At 40.5% G+C, this 26,300-nt stretch overlaps 1 protein-coding gene across 2 annotated transcripts in view; it reads right to left on the bottom strand.

Annotated features, from left to right (window-relative positions):
* Nucleotides 1-26,300, bottom strand: part of LOC306710336 (ras-related protein Rab-27B-like) — a 44,721-nt gene that overhangs the window by 10,766 nt on the left and 7,655 nt on the right. Inside the window, exons 1-2 of one of the 2 annotated variants that reach the window (XM_079178805.1) lie at nucleotides 13,049-13,205; nucleotides 119-290 (exon numbers count right to left, since the gene is read on the bottom strand). In XM_079178805.1, the coding sequence (XP_079034931.1) occupies nucleotides 119-271 (153 nt within the window). In that variant the 5' untranslated portion in view covers nucleotides 272-290; nucleotides 13,049-13,205. Of the gene's footprint in view, nucleotides 1-118; nucleotides 291-13,048; nucleotides 13,206-26,300 lie in introns of those variants that run through there. The other variant, XM_079178806.1, reaches the window with a different exon arrangement.

Below are 26,300 nucleotides of genomic sequence, written 5' to 3'. Positions count from 1 at the left end.
TGCTCCTTATTAAAACAAACAAAAACAAATATATTTATATTTGATCAGATTACTCTATTAATCAATGGAATGATGGTAGAATACTCCAGCTGCAGCCCTGTAAGAGATGAGAACTTACCACTCTCTTTTCCCTGAAGTCGATGCCGACTGTGGTGATGAACTTGGGGTTGAACTTGTTGTCTGTGTATCGGTACAGGAAGGTGGTCTTGCCCACGCCGGAGTCCCCCAGGGCAAGGAGCTTTATAAGGTAGTCATAATCCCCATCAGTCATAGTGATGCCCGCAATAAACCTGTGGAAAACAGACAGAGATGCATGTTAACATACAGAGACCCACAGAGAAACTCTTAGCTAAAGTTAAGTTACTTATAGGCATTCTGGCTGTGTAAGGTGACGAGAGATAAATAAAAATAGAAGAAAAGAGAAAATTGGACACAGAAACTAACACTGGCATCAGATGTTTGAGAAGTTAAACAAGCCGATGAATAGAAAACACACACACACACACACACGTGATGGGAAGGAGATGTGTATGTCTGTGTGCGCGAATTGTTTACCCTCTGTTGAATTATGGAAGTGTGGTCAAAGGGTCGCCCTATCCAGAACAGGACTTTCTGGGAAAATGGTTACTGTGCGAGTGTGTGTGTGTGTGCGAGTGTGTGTGTGTGATCATAAAGTGTGGGTGGGAACTAAAGTGTGCATATATATCCGAGTATGGGAAAGCAGTAGAAAATTGTATGTACTGCAAGAACTTCAGGTTTATTCCTTCACAGAGCGACAATGTCAGACGTCATCCCAACGATTTGTCAATGACGCTGAAGAGAGAGAGCATCGTAAACGGAGTGTACCTGAGCGTCAGTTAGTGGAGCTCAATAGAGAAAAGGAATGTGGTTTGTTGTAGGAGTTGTAGTCTGGGGTCTGTTTGCCTCATGGCTACATGTGGTATATTTAGAAAGAGGATCACAAGACACTAATTCACTCAGCTGAGAGGAAGCACTAACACCGAGCCTTATTACAGTGAGGACAGTGAATAACTAGGAGCTGTGATCTCCTCACAATGACCTCACTGTACCTCAGACAGTACGGTGAGAATCAGACACTATTTCACCAACTAGACTGAAGCAAAGACAGTACAACAGTACAATTCACCAGCACTCACTCATTGTCGTTTCTAAACACAATTACCTTTATATAAATGGCAGCTATTTCCAGCCATATAGAATAGGAAGAGCAGCAGTGAATGCTGGAGCAGCTAGAGCACACAGATGTTACATTATATTCCCTTTTTTTTGTGGCACATTTGACTTGGATTATTAGTTTCCTTACATGCACTCGGGGAGCCATTTGAAGTTCAACCCACTTTACCACCTGAACTACATACAGCCAACAACAAAAAGAGCCTTTCTTGAAACCAGCCTTTAACAAACACCATTACCCAGAAGCCCAGCCATCACAAGTTAAACGTCACCAGCTCGACACATGAGGCAAGTCCATAGAAAAGTTGAGTGGCTGTGCCTACGAGATCAAGAGAGGACCGAACGGTGTAAACATTCTGTTGCTAAATAGGTTTGCAGAAATGGTCCAGAGTAACGTTGAGTATGTGAAGAGAAACCCTGGTCCTTTAATAAGGTCGACAAAACAGTCCTTATAACTCAGGCTTCCATTAATTGGACACTTTGGCACCACATGACAGTAAACTGAAAGATGTATTTCTTTCCTTTCTTCTCTTGCTCTCACACATTCAGCATCCATCAGTCCTGGCTTTGATGAAGCCCCTCTGAGGGTTTGAGGGTTGGATTTAGACAATGGGGAAGGGTGGAGCTCATTGATCTGCTGTCACTGGTGGAAAACCAGGAAGGTTTGTAGTGTGATCATTCGGTCAGTCATGGTTCCCTGAGGGTGAAACCGTTAAAAGCAGCTCGGTCAGCTGACAACAGAGAACAGTACGACTCAGTCACCAACAAAACAGAACAAAGTAGCAAATTATGTGTGTTCATGTCCTTAGTAGCGGTGGACCATTTGATTCTGAATTAATTCATAAAATGCATCACATACAACTAGAGACCCCGTTACGATGAGATCACACCAGCGCCAGTGACTCACAGGGTGCAAACAATACTGGCATCGCCGTCGCAGCCGGTAAAAATATATCCAAGCAACATCGCCCATGTGACGACCGGCTGCCAATTCCCCCGTCTTTGAATGCACAAAGTGAGATATTACACTCCTCTTCTATACATGCTTGTTCTCCTTAGACCACCCAGCAATTAGTGTAGATGTACAGTACTGCATCCAGTACCGCATCATAGCGATCAGTTCACTAAATCACTAAACTGTTCATCTGGAATCAACATAATGGATATACGTATGTGTAGGAAATGCCTCTTGGCTAATAAGGACTTTTTACATCATTGTTGCGTATTGCTGACCTAAATTGATGTTCCAGACATACAGTCAAACCAGTCCAGTGGTTTGTGGTTGTGCGGCTCCAGTCATGGCGTTCTCTGATCCAGTGTCTCTGGAGGCAACAGTTCCAATCGCTCTCCTTTGTTCCACTCTCTAAAAAGGGTCTGTGCCATGTTCTGCAAGCCCAATTCCCCCAACACTCAGTATACATAGACGTGCAAACACTGGAAACCTTATTAGGTTATATTCCCACGAGTATGTCTTAGTGAATATGGGGAGGGGGTATATCGGTGCACAAAAGGTTTTTACTGACCAATTCTCTCTTCTTGTCTTTTTATTGTTCCCAAATCTGATCATCCTTTAATTCAAGGCGATTTTAACATTTGCATTTACTGACCGTCAATCCCAAAGGCTCATGATTTTGTTTGTTTTTTACACTGAATTGGCTCTTTCGATCTCATTCATGGGTCCTACACGTGTACTTGGTCATATTCTTGACCGTTTTTACTTTTTGGCATTCCAGTCTACAATTACCAGATAAATCTCAGATCAAACCGTTTACCCCTTTTGATATATTTACAAAATCCATCAATTTTCTTCAGCCTTTTAATAGTTATCATGAGGACGTTTCTGCTTTCTTTTATTCATCTGTTCTCTGTGACATCAACTGAAGAATACATGTATGTTTTTAATGGTGTGTTATGTGTGTTGTATGTATGTCTAAATATATATATTTTTGTGCAAAGCAGTTTAAAATTTTTTTATTTCAAAACAATGTTCAGGTTTTACGCAGAATGGACGACAAGTTACTTTTAACCTCATGTTACTTCAGCAAAGTTAACCACCAGAATGTGTTTGCAGTTCTTGTTAGCTGTTAGCTAGCTAACAATAGCTAACTAGAGACACACGCACCAGCATACACTGATGCAATTTATCTATTTGCATTGCCTATATATGCATGTAATGATTAATGACACACACAGTTGCCACTTTATTATGTGCAACTTGCTAAAACTAAAGCAGTCAAATACAGCAGCTCAGCAATGAATTTTACAATTGAAGTGTTTTTTAAGTCGTTGATTCATCTTCATGGACATATTGGACGCTGTAATTTGTGCTGCCTTAAGTGTTTCTAACAGTTAGCTTACCCTCATATGATTTATTAAAGGGTTGATGTATTAGACTGCATTATCTTCAGCTAGGTGTACGTAATAAAGAGCCAACTGAATGCACGTCTAATAACACAATTCATACAACTAATAGAACAATTGGTTCACAGCTTTGCAACAATCGGGTGGCAGAGGAAAGGTTTTCCCTGGTGTCTGCTAAACCTTCTGTCTCAATAACAAGCAAGAACAAAAGCATAAAACACACAAAATGTATCTGCTGTCTCTCTCACACACACGCACACACACAAAAAATGGGAGAGGGGTGAAACAAACAGAAAACAAGAGAAACAAACAGAAAGAGAGTCTATAACAGACCAGTCCTGCTGCAAAGAGAGGAGATGATTTGAGTTTGTATGAGTAAACCTCATCAGCATCACTATCAGAAGATCTATCAGGATGTTGTGTTTTGCTCTTCCGCCGCTGTTATCCTTTACATCTGTGATATTAAAAAAACAGATGTCAAAGCTTTCAGTCGGAATGATTCACAAACAGTCTGCAGCTTTTTAAACTAATGGAGATTTATAGTTATGGGTTATCTATTAAAGGCCTGTGTTGTAAAATGAATAAAAATATGTCTCAGGTTATATGACCACATTGAGACACATTCTACATGAACGCGCACCGCACATCCACTGTGCAAAGCAGACACTTTTTGGTCCGATTTCTTTTATCAAAAAGAAACTAAACTCAACTTTTACATCTGAGGCATCAGAAAGGAAACGGCATCTTCCTCCATATCTGCCCCTTTATGATGTCACTGACCGGCCTTTGGAGCTTCAGCACGATGGCTGAGGACACAACAGAATACGAACTTACTGTTCTGGAAAAACTAGTCCTCTCAAATGTTTGTCTTCCACCCTTACATGACAGAAAGACAAACAGACTGTGTTTTCTACAAAACGCTCAAGCAAACAAGACGAAGCGTCAACAGATGTGCTCGCTCTATGAGGGTGTACTTGGGCATGCTAACATGATCGCAATGACAATGTATATTATGTTCCCTGGCCTGGCTCACTATTACACGGATTACATACAAATTGATATCGTGGGTTGTATCCGAGTATATTGCATTACTTTACGCAGGTATATGAACATTTGCACACATGTTCACACATGCATCGCATGATAGTTTTACAGCGGCGAAGACGGTAACATCCCAGCCACACACACACAACATGTCGTCGATGTTCAATTCAATTCCAGTAAAAATTAGTATTAGGGGAAAGTAGATTATAAAGCTGTGATGAGTGTTGTGTTCAAATGTAATCTTGTAAGAGGTATTTTTTTGCGAGACGCATGAATAAATACAGTTGTTTGAAGGAAGTGTTTTCACAACAGTATGACATTTTAGAGAGAGAATTATGACCCGTTTAACTTCCTAACACTAGTTTTAAGCAATCTTATGATACGTAATTAAAACTACTAGCGCCAAGATTTATTTTTGAACACAAAATACAATCATTTATTTCCTAAAAATGTGTGTGTTTTATGCAAAAAAAAAACGTATAGGTGACAATAGTAAAGTAAACGATGTTTTGCACTAGTTTAGGGATGGTTGATTTTTCAGGACAGTGAAAAAAGTTAGTCTGGATCCTTGTAAGCCTGAGTAAATATAAGGGTCACATGTGATTACCTGTTGACAAAATGACTACAATGGTTTCATTTTATGCGACCTGACAGACCCCGAGTGTTATTTCTCTAAACACACTTCGATTTATTGCACACTGGGCATTCAATATGAAAACAGTGCAGATTGTGTGCAGGTTTACAGCATGTTTGCAGAAATGATGTACAAATACGACTCCCATACGAGATGGTAATTCAAACCGTCTGACCTTAGCAAGCTGACTTCGCTGCATAACCGTTTAAATAATGTTAAAGACCGGATGGACTTATTTTTGTCATTTATTTTTGCCAAGACATTAGTCATTAGTGTTGAACACCTTTCAGAAGAACGACAGCCACTCACACTTGGCCACCGCACTACTAACAAAGTCAGCCACTATAAATCTTTTATTCGACTGCGTCTTGAGCAACATGTGAAGCCATGTTTTTATCAAATGAGTAATAACTCCAGAATAAGACAGCATCTATCATTCAGTTACACTTTGAGAGTTAGGCATACTCTCACATCTTTGCAGCTTGATAATTGTATTGCCTTGATTACTTGTGCAAATTATTGTGGCGTTAATGCTAATGTCCCATTCAGTCTTTTATTTCCCCAACTCTGAAAAGCACTATCTGCTTTTTGCATAGAACATGCATCACAAATTAACTATTATTATAATTATCATAAAAAATTCAGTCCTGGAAAAAGTAAGAGGGACAGTGGAAGGAACATGATTATTCATTGCTTTTTTATGAAATTGTTTTTCTAGACCACTAAGGAGAGAAAGAACGAAACAACAGCATATACTTACCACAATGCCTTCTATTCCTCATGATCTACAAATTACTGCTGATGAGAAAAGAGGGTGTTGTGTCTTTGGGGTTCATTAGATCTTTATACATAATGCAACGTTGATCCTTTAATTAAATCAATAAATAATTCATATCAGTGTAGTGCGGTTTAATCCAAATCCAAGTAAGACTTCCAAACGAAATGTAGCCTCATAAGACCAGATGGCTCGAGACAAAAGATGGCTCTGATGGCTCTGTTGTAGAGTGCACAACAACACGTTTTGGCTTTTAGATTTATGGAGGATTTTGAGGCGAGTCTACAAACAAGACATCAGATAAAGTCATTATCAGTCATCATCAGTAAATCAGTTTCAGGTGGGTTTTTGAATCTGATGGCACTAGTTTGTACAGTGAAATACCCAACGACAAGCTAGGGATGGATGTTTTTAAAGATTTCCATTGTACTACTGAAAGCAGCAGGGGAGAGATGAATGAGAAATTTAGGGGGAGATCGTCATATCGTACTTTTCTTTACCACTAGGATTTGTATATATAGTTTTCAATGAAATCCCTTTTTTTAAGTTACAGATTTCAGTTCTGGTTTGCAGTACCTGAAGCTACTGGTGGCACTGCAAAGTGCATTTTTATACTCCAGGTCCCAGAATTCTGCTAGAAATGATACACGTCATGACCACTGAGTGCAGCACCAAGCAACCCCTCTATCAGAAATACAACACAAGAAGAACAGCAAAAAAGAGCTCATTGACAAATACAAATGACATAATCTGCTTCTGTAAAAGTCACCCCCGGTTTGCCAGTTGAACACTTTTAATGAGAAGCAGCAGTAAGAAAAGTTGTTTTGCTTTATCAGTAAATCATACAGCTCTGATATGGCTGCAGGAGAGGTCTTCATGATGTGGGACGCTTCTATGAATTAGACAGAATTACTAAAAGTGCATGCATTGTTACCTATGAATCCCCTGCCTGCGTTACGGCAGTTTGAATCACGCACTGGAATGGCGGACTACGCCACTAGGAATGAAGAATGCACATAAAGAGGTATTCGCTAAATGTAAATACAAAAATGGTATTTGAAATAATGAAAATCTCACAGATCATAACCTCAACATATGAAGTCAAAAGCATTAAGGTTGCCTGCATTTCAGATAAGGTTGCTTGTATTTTCTGTGGTTTAAAAACTTTTGTTTCCCAAGAATCTAATATATATTAAAAAGGTCAGCAGACATTTGTCAGAGACCTTTATGTCTGACCGGGGCCGCTGAATCATCTTAAACAGGTCAGACAAATGATTTGTTTTCCTTCTATTCTGTGGATTCTGCTGAGGGCCTTTGCTGTCGTTAACCAATCTATTCTCCAGAGTCAACGATCAATAACCGCTAACATGGAGGAGGATTGACCCTTGATTATCTCATTTGTCCAGACATCCTCCAGGTTCACCTCTCAGATTGTTCGAAACCTTTCAAACCCACTTAGCAAAGCGCCGAGGCAAATTCGATACGACACAGCAGAGAGATCACTGAAGTGAACCTAAACAGCAGCTGGGTGGCCTGCTGTGTACAAAAACCTCAATTGCTACTATTACCTCAAAGCTCTTCGTATAGAGTCACGAATAAGCCGTCCTCTGCATGCGCAAATAGATGGTTTTATCCACCCAGGTTCTGCTTTCGGTCACTGGTTTTAAAGAGGGACCAGAGTCTGATTACATTCGTGAGTCCAGTGGCTTATTGACTCAAAACCCGATCAGATATGACACACTCGACTCAGGTGTAAGGTATCTATTTATTTATCCACCTGTGAGTCCCACCAGGACTTCCTCAATCTCTCCTTAATCCCACAACAGGAGGTGGGCTAACGTCTGTACAGACAGCACACACAGCTGGGTCTGAAAGGGCAGGATGGATATAGGAATACGGGGTGGCAGAAGAGGATGGATGAGGAGGTCAATGCTGCAGGTCTAAAGCAAGGCACTGGCAGGCTGGTGGTTCAAATCTGGAGTTCACTGGGATATTATGGAAAAAGTGGCAGATTTATATGTATTGTCTGGTGGATATTCTTGATCTCCAGGGGATGAATCCTAAAGATTTTGCTGACCCCCTGACCTTTTTATCTAGCGCCATTATGTGGTCAAAAACGTCTATAGCCTACAGCTATGCTAGTGGCTCAGTGAGGCTGTACTTATACAGTTAAAGTGTTTTATTTATTTATGTCCACTCTGAACAACTACACATAAAGGGACTGAACAGATTGGGTTTACAGCACTGCAGCGAAAACAAAACCTGTGACATTTCCATCTAAACCAATATGTTCTGCTGGTCCGTGGTTGATTCAACACAGCAGTGATCCAGCTCACAACAGGTCATGAAAGCTTTTCCATTTTTTCAGTCTGGTACTTCTCTGCCGCCGAACAGGAAGTGATGGCTTTAATGATTTCTTTGAAATACTACAGAATTATTAAGAACTATTATGTGGTTCTCATGCACAGTGATAGTGCCACCTTCAGAAACCCAAACTGCACGACAGAAAATGCAAAGTAGAAGATGTCACTGGTCCCTTTGTTTTGAAGTGGTTTTTGGGAAGTGCAGTGCAATTGAACCAGCGAAGATGCCAAAAATGGAGACTGAAAACACGAAAGAGGCACTAACAAGTCACATTACAACTAGATGAACAACTCCCAATATGAAGTTCTTCCTGTCGCAACAGAAATAAACAAACTCTTTCAAGTGCAGAAACTAAATCCAACCACATGAAACCTGATCAAATACAATCACAACAGAACACGGTTACTGAGGAATTCAAACTAATTAGGAGCATTTGGCGGCAACCTGCTAGTCTTATGACGCCAACAGTCCTGATGTGTTTAGTTTAACCTATTTATATTCGACAGCCGTCGCCTTGTTCACAACAAACACCAAAACTATGGGCGGCAAGAGAGGCTGTGTTTAAATTCTGACCATAGAAATCGACACAATTTGAAATAGTTTTACCTGAGAATACGAACTGCTCTATTGGTCTTTTTGAACTACAAATACTGTAGGCCCAGTCCGTGAGTGGTGTTAGATACGCACCATTTTTAGCTGGAAAAATACAAAAGAGCAAAGAGGGATAAAATAATTGATTAATTTAGGCGAGCAAATCTATGTATTTTGCCAACCTGGAACCAAATCCAAAATAGAATTAGCTTTCAGACTGTAACAAGTAGCCAATTTGTTGACCGGGAAGACGGATCCGGTTCATTTCGTTCACCCACGATTAGCGAAACGCCCGATAAACGACTCTTTTGGTTCTGTATTTTTTTAAATACTCCACATAGCTATATATTTCTGTGAAAATTATAGATCCAAAACAAAACTGACAGAAGGGCGGGACTCAGGAAAAGTCTAAGTATGTAAGTATAACTCATGATGAAAGAACAGGTGGATCCTAAAACAACGACTCTTTTCCATTGGGCTGTCCCAGGAAGTTATAATAGTTAGCCAGTATGCACAACACCAGGCTCCTGACACTGACACAGCTTAATGTGTGTGATGAGTCATCTAGTCTACTCCATTTCTACTGTCTGATCTATTAGTCTCCACTCTTTTCAGTTGCGTTTTAGACAGCACATATCTCCGGTATACAACTCTTTACTCCTGTTTTCCACTCGGCTCGTTTATCCTTTTCCTTGAGTCTACTCTGTTTTATTGCTTATTGAGTTGGAGGTCATGTGATCTGTCAGCTGACTGAATTTGTGGTCCCATTGTTGGCCCCAGGACAGTAAAACACACAGCATCATTATCAGGTGGAGAGCACACCCTGCTCTCTGGTGTCTCCTGGGTCCTAAAGCAAAAAATGTATTTAGCACAATCATCAACTAACACTTCTGAAAGTATACAGATTGTCTACACATGCTGCTCTTGCTTTTTAATGATTGTAACAGTGACTAAAGACCTACCCTGCACAACAAAAATATATATTTTGGTCAGCTTCTTTCCTTTAAAAACTCTGCCTTAAACGCTCTCTTCACAAGTCTTTATGAACATATTTTGTACATCATCTTCCACCTCATCATTGACACTAAATGATTTCAAATAAACTGTTGAAAACATGAATCCTCCTTTTTCAGTCTTAATCAAATGAAAATAGCATCAATAATATGAAATTTATTAAGAATTTTCAAGTTTAATACGAAGTATTTAATAGAGATTACATTTCACAATAAGGTAGTCCGTTGCAGAATAATATTCTAATTATTATGCCTCTTACATCAAATTGAATCAGTGACAGTTCTGCTGCAGATGTAAAGCAGTTGATGCTGATGTGGCGCTCTGTGGCCACTGGCCTCGTTTTACCATATACACTTACTACCCACAGGAAATGGTTTCCACACCACAGCGTCCACAACATCGTCAAAACATATTTTCAGGCAAACGGAACCACAAACAGGACATGGTCACAGTGTGAATACTGAAAATGTAAAGAAGTGTAAATTATATATTTACTACTTCCTGAAGAAAACAGACTCAACTTCTCCATTGTTGATTTTAACGCCGACTAAAATCCATTTTTACAGCCATTTAGTCTCGTCCAGCTGCTTTCTGCATGTTATGTTTTATGATCTTACTGATGCTTCCTGTTTCTGTGATTGTGCAACCTGTTTACGTAGTCTGCTGCTGTATGGCTCCGTCAGCGCTGAGTTAAGATTTTGATAGGGGAAATTAGTAAAAAAAAAAAAAAAACTCCACTATGTGATGTCTTTTTCAAGAACAAACACACGTCTCTGTTCTCCACTGTGAATAGACAGAAGGGAGTTACACTCTACCAATATGTCACATGTCTGACTCGGTAAACACAGATGCAGAGAGAGCAGAGTGGGGTGATGGAACTTAAAGCGGACACTTTGGTTACTGCTATGTTTTGTTACGCTCATCATTCACTGACAGATGACAGTTTACAGTTTTAACAGTCCTTGGCCAAGACATCAAATATGGGTCTTTTAGAGCATTAGTGCTGGATAGTTAGTTTATATTATTTGTAGACAAAATAAACCTGGTCTTTTCTAAGTGGTATTTTCTAGAATATTATTAAAACTGGTGATTTAAGTAAGTAGATAAGTAAAGAAAGTAAACATTGCATAATAATAATTAACATAAAATAAGTTTGTATTTTAATTTAGTGCCTCAAAGTTTGTCCAAGAGCAAGATATCAATATGACCATGTTTCAGTGTTTTATTACCACAGGGTGTTTCATATACTTGAAATAAACACACTTGTGAAATATTATCTTCAAAATGGCTTCTGTATTTTCACTATTTTGCATGCGTGCCTGAGTCAAACATTTACCTCAGAACCTCCTCTGCTATAAATCATGAAAAAAGGGAAACTGATACGAGAGCAAGAGAGAGAAATTCCACAAACACACTTTCAGTCACATCCAGTGAACCCTGCAGCTAATTACTGTTTTCTAACATCTAACAGACTGTACACGACATTATTTCCCCTCTGTAGTCAAAGCGGTTTTAAGATAATGCCGTTTCAACGGAGCTAGTGGGCCGTTTCTTCTACACGGACTGTTAAGACTTTCAGTCCAATTCAAAAGTCACATTCACAAAGTGTTCAGTGAAAGGAAAGAGTGCCCTGGATGATAATTAAATACATAAAACATCAAAGTACCGGACTTGACGAGAGTACAAAGTCTGCTGATTTATTATTTAAATTATTGGTTTTACACTCATTGAGCGTGTCTGCTATATGTTGTTTCTGGTGAAATGAGAGTTAAAGGTGCTTTAAAAATGGAAAGATTTAGTGGAGTAACCCGAGTCTACCTGAGCAGAGGATGAAGTCACTTCCCTGTGTGCGTTGTTATCCGAGCTTCTTGTTTCTTTGTTGACATAGCCGGGCCAGCAGCGCATGCTTTTGGTGCATGTTAGTGCATGTGATACGCGCTCACGCACCTGCGGCATCCCAAATGACGGCGTATAGTTGCGGGAGCGTAGGTTAACACTGTTAGCTCCGTCGGCACTGTTAGCACCGTCAGCTGCAAGCCCATCGGTTCAGACTGAAAACGTAGATCCTTCAAAATTGCTCCAAATTATTTGATTTCACATTAAAAAAATAAAGGGCTCGGCCAATACCTGAAACAGCTGGCCTTTGTTGTATTCAGAAAACTGGAGTAAATAGTCAATTTGATGGGGACACTTTTCAGTGTTTGTTTAAGAAAAATTTGGTGAGGTTGTTTTTGGGATCGACTCAAAATAAACATTGATTGAAGGAACATTACATTGACACTAAACAATAGAGGGTTATGTCACAAGGGAATAAGTCATCCGGCTCTGGCTGTAAAACAGTCCTTGTTGGTAGAATACATGTATTGTTGAAACTTTAAGGTATGACTTAGGAATTTACATCCCTTTTCTGGCTGCTGTATCATCTATAAGCCGGTAGAACACACAGGGCTATGCTTACGTTTGATCATCTTTATTTTCTATTCTTTATTGATTTTAAGGAAACAATGGGGTTGTAAAGGTATCATGATGTTGGCTGCCTATAAGGCTGTAGTTGATCTTTATCTTATAAATAAATAAAAAAGGCTGAAAAAATACACATCTATTGCTAAATGATAAAGGATTGACGGAATATTTGGTTTCGGATTACACAAAACAACTTGTTTAAAATGGATAAATAACAACAACCAGAAGTCAAACTGGTTTTCTGAACTCTAAATTGATCAAAAACAAGTTTCAGTAGAAAACAACAGCTGTTGTTGATGCTTTCCTCCAGAACATCACCACGATCATGAGACTGAGCATGAGAGAAAATTCATGACCAGAGTCCAGATAACAAGCGGCCTGGATGATGCAGCTGAGCGCAACAACACGGAAACCGTGATCAGCTTGTAGGAAAAGGTGTGATCACATTCCACAGCTACAGATGCGCCCCTGCTTTATTTCAATGTAAAAAACATCTTCCCATATCGCCCCGCAGCCCGTTACATGCCTTCTAAAGTCGGCAAACACCTCCGACATGTACTCGACAAACTGGTCAAACAAACAGCCTGCTGAGCGCCTGAGCTTCTTACCTCTCAGTGGCTCCTTAGATGATTCCACAGTGTGAGATCTTGAGGGAGATATGAGCCGTCCAGAGCAGCTGACCAGCAGCCCTGCATCTACACCCACTGACCGACTGACTTAATGACCAAATGACTGACTGACTGACTGAAGGGAAGACTGACTGACAGAGTGGGAGACTGGATGACTGGATCACTGACTGCTATTCAGCTGAAGGCAGCAAGAGCAGAGAGCCACTCCCCTCGCTCACCAGCTGACTCGCTGCCTGGCTGGAGGGATAGATGGATGACTAGTCTAATGGCTCTGCCTGACTGAAATGTCTTCTTAAATAACTGAATGAAAGACTGACCAAGAAACTGACCAACTGACAGGACAAATCATTTACTGAATAAATGACTAAACATGAATGATAAACTGCCCAACTGACCATCCAACCAAATAACTGATTGGCTACCTAAGTGAATAGCTGGATGACTGACTAAATGATTAACTGACTGAATTAATTAAAATACTATATTGGCAACTAACCAACTGACTGACTGACTTTCTAGTTACTGAATGACTAAATGATCAACTGTCTAAATAATCAGCAAATTGAAAAAACCTGACTGAGTAACATACCAACTAACTAGCATAACGGACTATCCAAACGACCGACCACTTGATTCTGTGACTAAATGATTTGTTGACCAACTAACTAAGTAGCCGACTGACTGAGTCTACAGTCTGCTCGATTGCTGACTGACAAACTAGTCCAGGTCTGTCTAACTAACCGATTACAAATATCAACCAGCAGCTGACTGGTTGTCCTCCCAGCTGAACGGTTGGCTCGCTGGTAAACAGACTGGGTAGTTACCTACTGAGGTCCAGATGCAGTTTTTAGGGTTTCTCTCTTTCTGCTACTCCTTCTTCCTTCTCTGCTATATTCTGCTTCTCTGTTCCTCTGTGTAATAAAAGGGTGGGGCCGAGCTACAGTAAGCTAGCTCTGGACACACACACACACAAACACACATACACAAACTCTTATCAGGTGCAGCAGTACAGCCTCAGATCATGCTGGTGGAGGATACTGTGTATTTGTGTGTATGCATGTGTAGTCTGCAGTAGTAAAACAGGAAGTAGGTAAAAAATTTGACAGGACAGCCCGAGGCAAATTCTTAAGCAGAGAAAATACATTATCGGTCCTCCTAAGCACAAACAAAACTAGGTCTTCTCTATGTAATAAACATATTTACAACTAAAGAATGGATGGTGAATAAACTAAAATAAATATTAGTTATTGATTGGAGCATGTAGGCGGAGCTGCAGGTTGTCCTACTGTAGCATTGTATTTCAAAGTAAGTTTGCTTTTAATGCAAAACTCAATGCTCCGTCTCCTGGAGGATTTCACTGTTACATCACAGTTTCAGTAAATATTATAATAATAATATACTTTATGGTTGTTTTTGAAGGGTATGTTAGATTTAATTATATTACTTATTCATGTACTGCTTTTATAAAAGTACTGTATTTCCTTTACTTGTGTCAGAATTGTGTCAGAATAATTTTCAAAGTTATTATACGGCTACTTGGGCTAAGACAACATTTAACGAGAAAACCATAGTTCTTTGGCTCCGCCCACTGATATTCACCAGAGCCAATGAGCATATTACTACTTCAACAGCAGTTCTGCCCAGCTACAATCCGTTTCATTGCTTTCGGTCTGACCTGAGCAACACAGCAGCCGCATGTCTTCGGCTGGCCGGCAGCCATGACGGCTTCATTAGAAACGTCCATCATCCACAGTGACGATAACACAAGGAGGCACCAGCAAAGTACAGGGAGGGAGGGTGAAAGGACACAGAGCAGCAGATACTACTCTGCTTCCTACTCTTTCTTCCTCCTTTTAAATGTTGACGTATTTACAGGGAAAACCGAGTTATGGGCTTTTAACATCAGAGTGTGTGCTGCTATCTATGGGGCGTCTGAACAATAGGCAGTTGCCACAAAAGGCACGGTTTGCAGCAATTCCATTAAAATGAATTGATTTTGCTGCACAATGTCACTCTTTTCAGTCATGCAGCACTTAACTGAACTTTAAGCCTCAAGTCTTTAGTTCATTTTCTCTGGTATCGCAAAAAGAATGAGGAAATTGTCAGCACAGGAACTGCCGTCATCCATTGAATAGGACACAAGCACACCTCGCTGTAACTCCTTTGTATTTCATGATGCATCGGGGGAATTCCCTTCATTCATTCATTCATGTGCTGATGCGCATACATCTCAGATTGTTTGTGTCCGTCCGTGGATTTTTACTTTGTGCAGGAGACATTCAAACTGGTGTTACTGGACAGATATGGTTGAAAAAGCTTAAATAATTCATGAGAACATATCTCCTGTACCCTCTCAGCTGGTTTGGAGTCTATATGTGTCCAGGCGATGAAGCATCATGCAGCTCATGTTGGTGACCTTTTAGGCCTTTAAAGGCCACCTTACCACAACACCGACAGTTACCATGACAAAATAACATCCATCACTGAAACACTGATGGTGGGAGACAATACTCTGTTTACTGTTAACTGTTCATTTCTCTCTCGTCTTTTTATTTGACGATACCGGGCTTTATCTGGGTGTCAGGAACAGATCATCTCACCCATTAGAAATTATCTCTGAGAGCTTCCGCTTTCACACCACGTTGTCATCTATCTTGGTGCGATATGCCTTCTCTTCTATGTATAGAAGATGGTTACATTTAAACAAAAATTGAATCGCACAACAGCTCGGCTATTTAATCCAACGGTCTCGTACCATTATTATACCATTATTTGTAGAAAAAGCTTTAACTTCAAATCTTGAAACTGAAAGCCGTAGGTTTGCTAAGTAAAAAGCACCATTCACTCAAACAGCAGCAGACTAGTCTGGGTGAATATTGTTGGCGGCGTCGGCAGGACAGTGACATCACTCCACATCAAGGATAGTTCTGTCTTTCATTGTGTTCCACATGATTTGTTTAATAGGAAAATGCACTGAGAGCATGCAAGGACAAGAAAGGCCACTGGACCAAACAATGGATTTACTGAGACAACACAACCGCTCACATCACTGAGTTTACATTCTTTTTCTTCTTCATTGCTAAAGCCCTTATAGAGACATTACACATGCACGGGTCCGTGTCTTTCCTTCCATCAAATCAGCATCAACAGCAGCACCAGACTCTGTCTCCCGACAGCAGCAGAGATGCTCTGAAACATTTACAATCCCTCAACCCACATTGGCTGAATGTGAAAAGGGCAACGGGGTCCAATCCAGTCTGCTAAGACTTTGACATTAAGCGCAAACATCCTCCGAGTCGGGGACCGCAATTCCAGCAATTCCCAGTGAACCAGAGAGATGTTTTAAAAAATGAATTGTGTTAATATATTGGATGGGTTTGACTGGTACAGAAGAAAGATGTACAGCTGACACGGAGAAGGAACTGAGTTCCCAGTAAGCACTAATGCTCACAACAAAAGACACAAACATTGATTTTTATGGAAATGAACTGAACCCAATGGAACCGGAGAACCAAGGAAGTAAAACGAAGAACTTATTTTGCAAATGCTAAGGAAGAATGTGAGGTATAATGATTTTGTACTAAGAGGTGTAAAGCAGGCCAAGGACCGGTCATTTCAGGATCAAAACAAAATTCACGGATGTCTTCTTGATTCAACTAAACTCAACTGCAGAAGTGAGCTCTCAGCTGAGCTGAAGGTGGAAAACAATGGGGCAGTCATACAAATTCCATTACAGCCCTGTTAAAAACACTGAAAGAATGTCCTCTCCCATCTAAAATTATTAACCCAGGGACACTCAGCAGAACACAACAACCGAGTCTTTCTCCTAAGAGTCTGACAGCTTGTAAGCAAAAGGTCACCAGTTAAAATCCCAGCATGAAGACAAAGCTGCTTCCTACAAACAGCAGAGTATTCTTTTGTCATCAACTGTATTCAGAAAACATACACTTAATAACATTACAAACCCTCCAATTTTACGGTTATTACACTTGTAATGTAGTATCATACTAATTCACACCCATAGCAGACACAGTATGTGCCATACCAGCCCGTTCTCATTCCCAGGCCGTGACTGGGAGATACTGACGGAGATAAAAAGCATCGACATTTTGAGATATTTTGAGATATTTTCAGACATTCCAGAGATGATGAAAGGGTACTTTGGTGATCATGCTAATGTGTAATTAGAAATTAAAGTTTAAAGCATAATTTCGAGGTGATTTTTAGCATGGATGGCAGTGTTGGTTGGTCTGTCCACCACTTCGGTCCAGACTGAAACATCTCATCAACTACTCGAAGGATTGCCATGAAAAGTTCAAGATGTACAAGGAGGATGAATTTTGATAACTTCGGTGATCCATGAAGTTGACACTTTTGATTTCAAGAGACAAGTCTCTACGAACAGAGGGGAATGTAGTGTAAAGTAAGACAAAAGCTTGCGTTTCTGCTACAGATGTTCGGTTACGTCACCTCTGAAATGAGACCTCCTGCGTGAGACGGTCTCACGCAGGAGGTCTCATTTCAGGCATGCTGGTCTCACTGAGACCAGCATGCCGCCTCGCCCGCCTCTCACAAGTTGAGCAGGTGTTAATTGTTTAGGCACACCGAGGCGAAATGTGACTTAGTGAGCACTCGCATTGTTGTTTCCTGCCAGCACAATGGAGGCCGTTATAGCTCGACTGCTGCTCATCATGTCGTAATGCCACGCTCTTCGCCGGCCGCGGCGGTGTCGGCGAGTCAGCACAAATGGCAGTCGCTGATGTAATGTCCACCTCCTGTTTCAGATTAACACGGCAGCTCCAGTCAGCAGCAAACCGGTTAATGGAGACGAATGAGTATGAATATTTATTGATTCAGTCGGTCCATGAGGATAATGTCAGGAACAGATGTGCGGTGTCGAGGACTATTAATGAACTCAAATTATTCCCATGGGCTGCGTTTGAAGAGTTTCAATCAAGACAACAGATATATAAAGGAAATAAGAACCCCCGAAAAACAAACAACAAATTGCACTGCTGTACAGACCTTGTGAGCAGTTTCCTTTCGGAGCCATTTTCTTTCAGCCATAATGCCTACATGAAACACGGTCTTTGGATAATCTTGAGTAACCGGGTCATGATTTCTGGATCATCATTTTCTTTGAGCACCACAAACCAAGTGCCTATAGTCCCATTATATTCAAGAGAAGGCAGATAAATCCCTAAAGCCAATACCTCCAAAGTAGGCAACTCACAACGAATCCATCTGTAATGATAAAAAGCATGACAGGTAAGAGGAATAATATGCATTTTTGATTTGGGGGTGTACTGTCCCTTTAACACCTAGACTAATGCCATTCCCATCAGCCTTAGCTGTACTTTGTGTTTAGAGAGCAAATCTTATACACTAACATCAGATGATGATGATGAAACATTATGCGTGCTGAACATCAGCATTTAAACATTGTCATTGTTAGCATGTAGGCTAGCTGACATGTTATTTAGCTCAGAGCTAAGTACAATCGCACTGTCTTCATGAGATCTAAACCTTGTTTCGCTTATTGGATTTCCTTCCGTTGAAGCTCGTGCTCACAAGATCGGGAGATCCTCCATTCAGAGAGTCTGGTCGGTCCAGTCTGTATTGTGGCGGCGGAACAACATGAAAAGAGCCATGAGAAGTGGCCTGTATCGGCTTTGTGTGTTTTGTCATGAAAAGTGATGGTCGGTGTCTTGTCTCTGTTCGTCTTTTCTCTCCATGCCCTTATAAATGCATAATCTATAAGCTTGTTCGGCAGATGAATTATTGAAAAAACACGATCACACATACGGTACAGTGAGTGCTGCCGTCGCCCCAATGTGTGCCACTGTCCCGGTCCTCCCTCCAAAACTCAAAATGTATCGAAAAAAAGATCGTTATAATCATATTTAAATTTCCAAACATGTTTTAATCTGATGAATTATCCTGTTTCAATCCATAAAAAGGGAGGCTTGCAACTGTAACAGACATAGGAAGCTTCATTTGAAAACCTCAAAAGAAGGTTTGAATGTAAAATAATGACTTTAAATACAGCCCTAGTGGCCCGTTTACAGAGCCAGGGCTGTGTATGAACACCGGATTTTCTTTTTCATTGAACAAAGAGAACGGACAGCTAGCAGACAGAGTAGATATTTGCTGAATTTGACAAAAAGTATATTAAATTAGAGTCGCAGACTCCGCCTTCAACTATGCCTTTAGCCTATGACTTATTAAAATGCATTTTTTTTATTTGAATCAAACAAATTTCATTAAAATAACAGGTCTCAACAGATTACGACAGATTTTTTTGGAACCCTGGCTGTCAAAATGGGTTGATTTCCGATTTTGCCAACCGACCGGCCGTTTTTTGGGGGGGATGGGCGGTCTCCATCATTCATCATTCATTAGCATCACATAATCAGTCCAAAAGACAACAGGGTTACTTTACTTAGGAAGAAAATACAGATGGAAAAAAGAAAGAAGGTATGGAAGGAGAAGAGACAGAAGATGAAGAGAACAGGCTGACCACAAAACTGCAGTTTAAAGATATACGAGTCTCCAACAGATTCCATGTGCGTGCGTGCAAACTTTCTACTGAATTTTATTATTTCTCACATTTTACACTCTCCCTGCTGATGATAGTTATGTACGTAACGGAGAAAAAAGACGCCTCTGTTTGACTTATTATAAAGTTACGTCAGCCGGAGCATAAGAGTCACGAGTCTCTAAATGAGGGGGAGGGGGAGAAAACACAGCCAGGGAAGGGTAGAGAGATGAGAAGGAGAGGGAGAATGGAAGCAGAAACACAGGGAGGAGGAGGAGAGGAAAGACCTGAAGACGTGAGAGAAGCTAAAGCGAGGGTGTGAGGAAGAGGCAAGGGAGCAGGGGTAGATGAAATAAAATAAAGAGGAAGAGGAGGAAAACAACTACGAGAACAAAGAGAAGGATGAAGGAATAAAAGGAATAGATGAAAATAAAGGAAAGGATAAAAAACAGAGAAGGATGCAGAAGATGTTTAGCAAGAGGAAGAAGTAGACCAGAAGGAAAAGAAAGGTAAAGAAAAGAGAAGAGGAGAGGAAAGACAGGAGGACTGCGTGTTCAGACAGAATGCAAAGAAAACTTTAAAAGGCGGTGTGATCACATCCACAGTCAATGTGAAGACATGATTCAAGTCTTCTCACGGGTTTTTCCCTGATTTTAAATGCAGTCGCACCGCCTCTAGAATTTGCCTCACTTTTCTGTCTGAACACGGGAGGATGAAAGACTAAGGAAGAAGAGGAGAAATTGACACAAAGGAGAGGATGAAATGAAGCAGAATTCAACAAAAAGTAGCTGCACAGACTATTCAAATCCAAGAAAACTCAATTCCCCAAATTCTAGGCACTCGCGAAAACATCTCTAGTTAACTATCAAGAGCAAAAAAGAAGGACATCCAGGACAACAATAGAAAGCAGGGAAAGGAATGGACGGACACATTTGCCGATCAGCGCTCAGAAACACTACTGCTTCTGTCCACAGAGACCGCCAGAATCAACCCAAAAGGAAAGTTACCCGTAGTAACTGTTGGTTCTGCCAGGTTCTGTTACTCTTACTGCAGAACAAAATGAGGCAGGATTTAAGAACGGTCACTTAACACTAATTCTGTGAGTGGACCAAACTACAAAGGTACCACATTTTAAGGTTGAGGATATGTCCCCAGATTTAAGCATCCGTTTAAAACTGCCGTAAATGTAAGTTTTATGGCCACTCGAGGGCACACAAACAGCATTGTCATATTATCACCTTACAAAGTCGTTCTGGCTAACATGTTGGCAAGCAGTTTACCACTTCCACATCCAGAGCAATACTTTCATCCCATCGGGAACCTTGTGAATATAAATCCACTCTGAATTTATCTCCAGGTTTGGTTCCCACCAGCGCCAGAGAAAAAGCAGCTAGTTAGCCAACTTCTATTTATTGTTAATGTAGAAAAATATGAATCTCTAACTACAGAAGAAACCGTGTTTTCATAATTCCGCTTCCTTGATGTGACGCAATGCTGGTGAAACATAACATCGGGGTGTCACAAAGAGAACAGCGCTTTGACTGGATGTGAGATTGTGATATCTGTGATGCTTTAGTTGAACAAAGTAAACCAAAAAAAAAGATCCACTGCGGTCTAGAATTGTGATTTGGGCCGCCAGTTAACACACACACACACACACACACACACACACACACACACACACACACACACACACACACACACACACACACACACACACACACACACACACACACACACACTCTCATTACAACAATTTAAACCATGAATCATTCAATAAGACACACACGATGTAAAGACTGAGAGCCAACACCTCTTCTTCATCCTCAGAGAGCGCAGTGGGAGGGATGGCAGCAGCAGATGTGGCATCGTGACCAGTAACTCTTTGCACTTGGAAAACAACTCCTCTCTTCCTCCTCCTCCTCCTCCTCTGCTCTCCTTTCTTCACCTTCTCTCTCCTTCTGCCTCCGTCACCAGGCAACTAGCCTTTCCTCCCTCTCTCTCTCTCTCTCTGCTTTTTCTCTTTCGCTCTCATCTTAGTCACTCCCCCTTCTCTCATGCATTAAACCTCCCTCATTCCCATGCTTTGTTTTATATGTTGGGTTTATACTCGTAACTGGCAGGAAACATTTCAGTTACACCCTATAGTCGCGTGAAACCTTCAACACATTTTGGTCTCAGGTGTTTCCATCTTGAAATATGTCTGGAAAACACCAGCTAATGACATCAAATAAAAACCTTTTCAGACACGACATATATAACGGCTTCATTGGTCTGTTAAAATGAACCATGTCTCTTACATTTACTTATAACTAATTTGCATTGTAAACTGTTCACTGCCAACGCAAAATACTGACCATCCCTACATAACAATGACTGTCAACGGCAGAAACAGTAAAGAATGTTTGCGTCGCCCTTCCTTCACTCTTTTTTTAACCAAAAACTTAACATGATGTTTCACAAAAAAAGCAATAACTTTCTCTGACGTTGGCGAAGACGGTATTTCAGGTGAAGAGACACGTCTCTGCTATAGCACGCAGCAAGAAGCCCTTAACTCAAAACACTTGATTAGTGTTAGAAAAGATATGATTTTAGCTGTATATTGAAAAAGCGATCACTGATTTGTAGCATGAGACTTCATATTCAAGCAAAACCACCATCTTTCTTTAATTGACAGAGTAGCCGACGCCAAACCACAAGCAGGGCGTGAACCCCCGTATTTAGCGTCAACGTCATGAACTTCCGGTAAAAGAAACATTGCTGGAATTCCATATTCTCAAAATAATAAAAAAATCAAATTGCATACACTGATAAAAGATGGTATCCATATTCCTCTCATCACCCTAATTTGTGACTAACTATGTAAGATCTGACTGGATGTCTAAACTGGTATTGTTTATGCTTTCTTTGACTTTTCGTCCGCAACCTCAGATAACTCCATATGTTGCTCTCATTCTTTTCCTTCTGCCTCCTTTCCCTCGCTCTCTACATCTCTTTGTATCTCATTCATGCCTCCCTCTTCTCTCCCGCTGCTTCCCTCTTTCTATCCATCTATCTCTCACTCAACTCTCCTTGGGTACGCTCGTTTTTTAAACCAGCACGGTTTTCCCTTGAAGCCTCCCCTACGCTGAGCTGTGCAGAGACTTCTGACGCACATCAACCCAACTCCTCACAGCAAGAGCGGGGAGACGAGGGATCAACACGGGCAATATAGAAACCTCACAGCCCTTAGACCGCTAAAAGGAGAAGAAGGATCAGACCGTAGTTTAAAAAGGTTTTTGTTTCACGGTTGAATACAAAGAATATTTCACAATAATTACTGAGACATATTTACTAATTGCTCTGAAGCTGTATACTTTTATTTCCAACTGTTGAAAGCAATTAATTATGGTTACTGGCCAATTGTCTCACAGTTACTAACCTCAAATATAGATTTCCATATCTGCTTTAAAAGCACATTCACACAACATAAAGAAGATCCAACATTTGAGAGGAAAACAACACATAATCTCTCTCTCACACAAACACGCGCACACACTCCTCAGTGTGGCATTTCTGTGACTACAGTTCATTCACTGCTGCTGGTTACATTTATTATTGATAAGAGGCAATTAGTTTCTAATCTGCTGCTTCCTTTTGCAGCACAGAGAAAGTCTGATTACCAGACACATGAACCCTCCCTAAAAAGATTCAAGTATCAATACAACATGCTCGGTTTCAGCGCACGCTGTACGCAGTGATCTATCAGACGACTAAAAAGAAAAGGCAGAAACAAAAAGCAAATACTCAAATTTAGTGTTTGGTACTTTTATTTGATGCTTAACTCATTAATCATTTTTTGAAATTGATTCATTTTCTTTCAATCCAACAGTTTATCAACCAACTCTCTTTTTAGCATTGGTGGTGCTTGTAAAAAGCACCAAAGTGTGATTCACACTTGGCAGGAACTGAAACTTCAACCGCGATGGTGTTTGCTAAATTCCAACCCTGGCATGTTTTTGTGTCTTCCTTCAGGGAACTGGACTTCCACACCCTGGCAGTGTTAACACCTCGATTTGGGAAGCTAATATGCTTCTAACCATGACAATGTTATTGCCTTACTCTAGAGATGAGTACTTCCAACACTGGCACTGTTGACGCCAAGCAAACGTAACAAAACTGGCCATACAACTCAGGGATTTAGTGCCTCGCTTAAGGGAGGGGGACGTTCAAACCCTGGCAATGACGACGTATTCTGGTGTTGAGCTAAATCTCCTGTGTTCAAGTCAAGCGACACAGAAAAATAAAGACATATTAGCAAGAAATACAATTAAAAGATATATTACCGTCTTATGCCCTTGCTTTAAATTTCTTCTCTCCAAGTTTGAATTTCTGACTATGGAGGAAGTCCAGCTAGAACTCCAAGTCAATTCTTGGATAAAGTGACATTTTCCATTGCCCACTTTCTTCCACTCGGCTCATTTAACTGTGTGGTAAAAGAAAACAGGAATCCAATTCTTGCAGAAATGTCCTTCTGAAGCACAAAAACAGCAATATTTTCCTCCCACAGCGTGGCAAGGAACAGAAAAAAGAAAAACAAGGATGCTACCAAATCACAAAATGTCAAAAGGAAGCAGTGTACTAGTGGATCACGCTGCCCTTGCATGACTCCTGCCTCTCAAAGTGGAGAGAGCGATGAAGAAATATAAAAAAAACGATATCTATATATTGTGCAGAGAAATCTAAACGTCAGGGTTTCCCCAGAACCAGAGGACATTAGGAATGCTGCAGCGAGGCTCTGCCTCCAGGTGCCCATAACTCTGCATCAGAGCCTGTTCGATGCACAGGTATCAGAAAAGAAATCTGTCAAAGCAGGTTACACAAAGAAAGACGAGAGACCGAGACATTTTCATCTCGCGAAGACGAGAAGAGCAAGCCTTCATGTGAAAGATGGAGCAGGTAGAAATATAGAAGTAAGAGGGGGCGGGGGGGGGGACAAGTACAGATTGTGTTTAGTCCCATGGTGTTTTCTTGGCAGTGACATATAGATCTCATTACTTTTTTCAGTTTATTAATTCATGGTCAGTTCATCTAAAACTGGTCTCAGCTCTCTGGTCCCCGGGTTGGTCAGATGCTTTCAATCCTCTCCACCAAGAAAGTTTGGTTGATAATGATGTTGAAATAATTCCTTGAGAAACTCGAGTACTTCAACTTTGTTATCATATTTTATTCCCTATTTAATTTCAGGAAATGTTTTCTTTGATCCAAAAAGGTAATTAAATGGGTTTTGTTTTGACAGATAGCAGTAATGTCTGCAAGAACAAATGTGGAAACTAATCAGTAGTTCAGTCTTATTTTCTGTTTTGTACATTTATTATTAGTATTATTACTCCATTTACTTGATTAATCGATGGAATAGTGAGTAGACGACTACAACAATTGATAGCTGCAGCCCTAGTCTTTAAAACATAAGAGAACTCTGAAAAATGGACATCAAAATGACCTCAAGTCCATTGTGATGTCATTTAATGTCTTGGTTTATTCGACCAAAAGTATTAAACCCAAAGATATTCAATGGACTAGAATGTAAACAGAAGTAAAAGCAGAACACGCTCACAGTAAGCTGGAGCCATCAAATGTTTGAACCCTGAATGAACTCACAGTAATCAAAAGAGCTGACTATCAATTCATTTTCTATATTTTTATTCTTCTTATTACGGTCACAATTTAACTCTCAAATATCAAAATTGGTAACAACAAAGGCTGAGTGTCTAGTCAACTTTAATATTTTAGCATCTGCCTAAACACCTGACCACACTCCACCTAAATTGAATTTTTCTCACCAAAATCTTTCCCCAGGAAGAATAGCCAAATAATATGGTTACAAGTAAGCACCATTTTTGCTTCATAAGCAGAAATTCAGTAAATGATACCCAGTTTAACACTGAACGTTGGCTAGCTCGTCTGACCTTTGAAAAAAATGTGATTAATGAAAGTTTATCACACGTAGCAAATATTTTCAGTTACTATCAATATGGAAGAAAGCCGATATTTAATTCAAGTTGTGAGAAATTTGGCTTGGACCTGGAAAGATAGAGAGTAAAAAGCATCTGAGAAGTCAATATTTCTTTTGGCTAATGCCCCAAAAAAGGTAGGAAAGCATTAATTGTAATTTAAAAACTAATCCTCAAATTTGATCAAAAAGAGAAAGCCAGTTTATCAAAGAAGACACATTTCATGTGATCCAGTTACTTCAGGGTCCCGACGCCTAATTTGGTGTTTGGAAACCACGGCATAAGGAATGTGAAGCAGCATCCATCCATCCATCTATCGCACAGAGGCCTCAGAGAGCAGTGTGCCGGTGCTGTATATAAATCAACAGTAGCCTCCATCATTAAAGCAGCACCGCACTGAGAGGAGTTCCCCATCATAACAAGTTGTAATCCAGGTATTTACGAGTGAGCATAAAAGTGGCAGCTGAGGCGAGAGAATGTACTGCTGGGCTGATTTACTGTCCAGAAGAACAGCCTGCGTTATCGATCCCACAGTCGCACCCACATTTCAGTTCTCACCCTTTCAATCGCTCCGTTTCTCAGCCTCCATCTCTCTCTCTCTCTCTCTCTCTCTCTCTCTCTCTCTCTCTCTCTCTCTCTTTCTTTGTGGCGTGGCAAACCTTTAAGGAGTGTATTTTTTTTTTTTACCACATAGTCTCAG

Source organism: Pholis gunnellus (assembly GCF_910591455.1).
Source record: "Pholis gunnellus genome assembly, chromosome: 18".
NCBI classification, from domain to species: Eukaryota; Metazoa; Chordata; class Actinopteri; order Perciformes; family Pholidae; genus Pholis; species Pholis gunnellus.
This window is presented reverse-complemented; position numbering and strand designations above follow the sequence as displayed.